Genomic DNA, 3698 nt, shown 5'->3' on the forward strand with positions numbered 1-3698 from the left:
GTGATCTGCCTATTGGGATATGTTGAGGAGCTTGGGGTGGAAAATATTATGAAAATTGTCATTGCTAGGCTGCTGTATGCGGCAAGAAAGCTAATCGCCAGGTCCTGGATTAAAAAAGACCCCCCCGACCAGGGGAGAGTACATTAAAAGGGTGAAATGTATTCTTCAGCTGGAACAGGGAGTGTATGAAAGAAGGGGGAATGTTAAAATGTTTGAGAAGCTCTGGTCTCCTTGGCTGCAATGCGAATAAGACGAGTGATGGACCAGTAAACTGGTCTGGGACCGGGATAGCCGTCTGAGACCTCTGATGTGTATGTTTTGTTTTATTTGTGTTACTAGTTGTTGCTCTTGCACAACGGGATGGTTGCTATACTACAGTTGAAGGGTATCCTAAGTGTGTACTAAATGGGATGTAGTATCGGGGAGAAGTGTTGCTGCCAGGGTGGGGGAGGGGGCGGGAGGGGGAGTTAAAGGGGTAATAGATGTGATAAATTTAATTTGGATGCCGATTTGTTATTCTGTTGTATGTACTCTGTTTTAATAAAAAAGTATCTGATTTAAAAAAAAAGGAAGGGCTCCATGAGGTATCGCTTCACGTCCGCAGCCTTGTGAGTTTTACACGTTCTAATCATAGCATTTCTGTATGCAAGGTGTGGATTCGTATTGAATTGATGATGCCCTACAACTTTGTAATTCCCTTTTTTTTTTCTCTATCTCGTTCCATTCGAGATAAAAATGCTAACTCCGTTGTTTTCCACCAGGTGGCGCTATATGTGGTTTCATTGCGTAGCGCATGGCTACTTTACTATACCTAGACACCACTTCTATGCCTATAGCTGCTGCTGTTCTCAAGTTAATGGCGGTGGACAGGATATGGGTGGAAACACTGTATATGATATGTGTGAAGTTGTCAGCCCCTCCCCCTGACGATGACATCACTGATTTATTACTTGTGACAACCAGCATGTACACTGTGTCTCAGAGGTTGTCAGCCCCGCCCCCTGGTGATGACATCACTGATTTATTACTGGTGACAATCAGATTGTACAGTATGGCTCAGAGGTTGTCAGCCCTGCATCATTACTGACATTTCTGAACTTAATATTAGGAATTTGCCATTTCTTATTTTGTATTGCTTCTTATTTATTGCTATTTTTTCCTTTTTTCTCAGATGAACATTATTGAATCTTTTTTAGATGATAACCAGAGCTTGGTGGGAGAATTCGTCCTCTCCAGTCTGTCCTCCGCGATCTCTGACGTCCAGATTCTCCTTTTCCTCAGTTTTATGATTGTCTATGTGATCACGGTTCTGGGTAATGCGCTGATCCTCCTGGTGGTGCAGCTGGACGCTCGCCTTCACACCCCCATGTATCTCTTCCTGGGCCACCTGTCCTTCCTAGATATATGTTACTCCTCGGTGACTGTCCCTAAACTGCTCAACATCCTCTCCTCCGATAACAGGAGGATCTCGTTCTATGGTTGCTTCTCTCAGATGTATTTCTTCCATGTCCTGGGCAGCTCAGAGATGTTCCTTCTGGCCGTCATGGCTTATGCCCGCTTTGTGGCCATCTGTAACCCGCTCCGGTACACCGAGCTGATGAGGAGGTCGATCTGCATTCCTCTGGCCGGCTGTGCCTGGTTCGGTGGCTTTGCCCACTCCACGTTCCACACCTGCTTTCTCCTGAGACTTTCCTTCTGTGGATCAAACCAGCTCTACAACTTCTTTTCTGACGCGACGCCACTTATAAAGCTCTCGTGTTCCGATACCACGGTGGATGAGATCCTGCTCATCGTCACTCCGGTAATCTTGGGACCATCGTGTTTCACGTTAGTTCTTGTATCTTACAACCGGATTGTGAGGAGCATCTTGAGGATAAACTCCAGGGAAGGACGACAGAAGACGTTCTCTACGTGTGCGTCACATTTACTGGTGGTGTCCATATTCTATGGGACCGGGATCATTGTGTATGTGCAGCCCATGTCAGTGTACACATCAGCCAACAGCTTCATTACTGTGTTCTATGCGGTTATAACGCCCATGCTGAACCCCCTGATATATACTCTGAGGAACAAGGAAGTCAAAGGAGTGCTACAAAAATTACTAATACGGCCCAATCCACTCCATGTAAAAAACAGCAGAATGAGCAGCATCTTCTGATACTGGAAAGTTACATCATCATCCTATCCTCCAGTCACCTGCAGAGCTGCACTCACTATTTTGCTGTTACATCAGGTCTTATGCTCCAGAGCTGCACTCACTATTCTGCTGTTACATTGTCAATGATATCCAGAGCTGCAGTCTCTATTCTGCTGTTACTTCATGTCTTATTTTCCAATTACCTCCAGAGCTGCAGTCTCTACTCTGCTGTCACCTCATGTCTTATCCTCCAGATCTGCAGTCACTATTTTACTGTTACATCATGTATTTTACTCTGGTTAAATGAAGAGCTGCAGTTATTTTTCTGCTGTTACATCATGTCTTATCATCCAGTCACCTCCAGAGCTGCACTCACTATTCTGCTGTTACACCATGGCTTATCCTGCAATTACCTCCAGAGCTGCAGTCAATATACTTTCGTTACATCATGTCTTATACTATGGTTACATCAAGAGCTGCAGTTATTATCATGCTGTCACATCATGTCTTATATTTTGGTTACATCAAGAGCAGCAGTTATTATTCTGCTGATACATCATGTCTTATACTCCAGTCACCTCCAGAGCTGCGGTCACTATTCTGCTGTTACATCATGTCTTATACTCCAGTCACCTCCAGAGCTGCGGTCACTATTCTGCTGTTACATCATGTCTTATACTCCAGTTTCCTCCAGAGCTGCAGTCGCTATTCTGCTTTTCTATCATGTCTTATACTCCAGTCACCTCCAGAGCTGCACTCACTGTTTTGATGTTACATCACTTCTTATTCTCCAGTCACCTCCAGAGCTGCAGTCTTTTTTTCTGCTGTAACCTTATGTCTTATCCTCCAAATACCTCCAAAGCTGCAGTTACTATTCTTCTGTTACATCATGTATTTTACTCTGGTTACATCAAGAGCTGCAGTTACTATTCTGCTGTTACATCAGGTCTTCTACTCCAGTCACCTCCAGAGCTGTAGTCCAAATTGTGTAGAGAGACGCTGAGTTCCTATAATGCGCTTATCCATTGTGGGAGATGTATGTCTCCAACACCAAACCTAAGCAGGTCTTCTCCAATAACGCCAAATCTTGGGAAATAGAAGATAATAGCAGTTGATGGGAAAGCTCGAGGTCTGTAATGTAGTGACATTGGAGGCCATCAGGCTGGATAATGCAGGAGCCTTGGAGGACTAATCTCATCCTCCATAACATGCAAGACTCTCACTCTTCTTTGTGCTCCGTCAGATCATTGAAGAGAGGTTTTCGGCTTCATCTTTCCCTTATTCTTACATGTTGCTGCTCGTCTCCTCGTTCCTTCAGCCCATGAGTGCGCTTATGTCAGGAGTAAGGCTATGTGCGCACGTTGCGTAAATTCATGCAGTTACGCTGCGCTTTGAACACATCTCTTACCGGTCCATGTAGTTTGTTACAATGTATCAGTGCAGTCCCGAAGGTTTCGCTCATTTCCCATATAATGATGACTGACAAAGAATGGGGGAAACTGTTTAATATCCATTTACAGATTATTTGATACTTTGTATAATTCTATAGCTTATCCTGGAT

At 44.3% G+C, this 3698-nt stretch overlaps 1 protein-coding gene across 1 annotated transcript; it reads left to right on the forward strand.

Moving 5' to 3' along the window:
• The first annotated feature begins 1171 nt into the window (after positions 1-1171).
• Positions 1172-2158, forward strand: LOC142250014 (olfactory receptor 10G4-like). The gene has a single exon (XM_075322078.1). It carries the CDS (start codon positions 1172-1174, stop codon positions 2156-2158), a length of 987 nt encoding a protein of 328 aa, XP_075178193.1.
• Positions 2159-3698: the final 1540 nt, after the last annotated feature.

Source organism: Anomaloglossus baeobatrachus, chromosome 8 (assembly GCF_048569485.1).
Source record: "Anomaloglossus baeobatrachus isolate aAnoBae1 chromosome 8, aAnoBae1.hap1, whole genome shotgun sequence".
Lineage (NCBI taxonomy): Eukaryota > Metazoa > Chordata > Amphibia > Anura > Aromobatidae > Anomaloglossus > Anomaloglossus baeobatrachus.

Coding starts and splice junctions, on each gene's coding strand:
- LOC142250014 (XM_075322078.1), top strand. CDS start 1,172: ATGAACATTATTGAATCTTTTTTAGATGATAACCAGAGCTTGGTGGGA.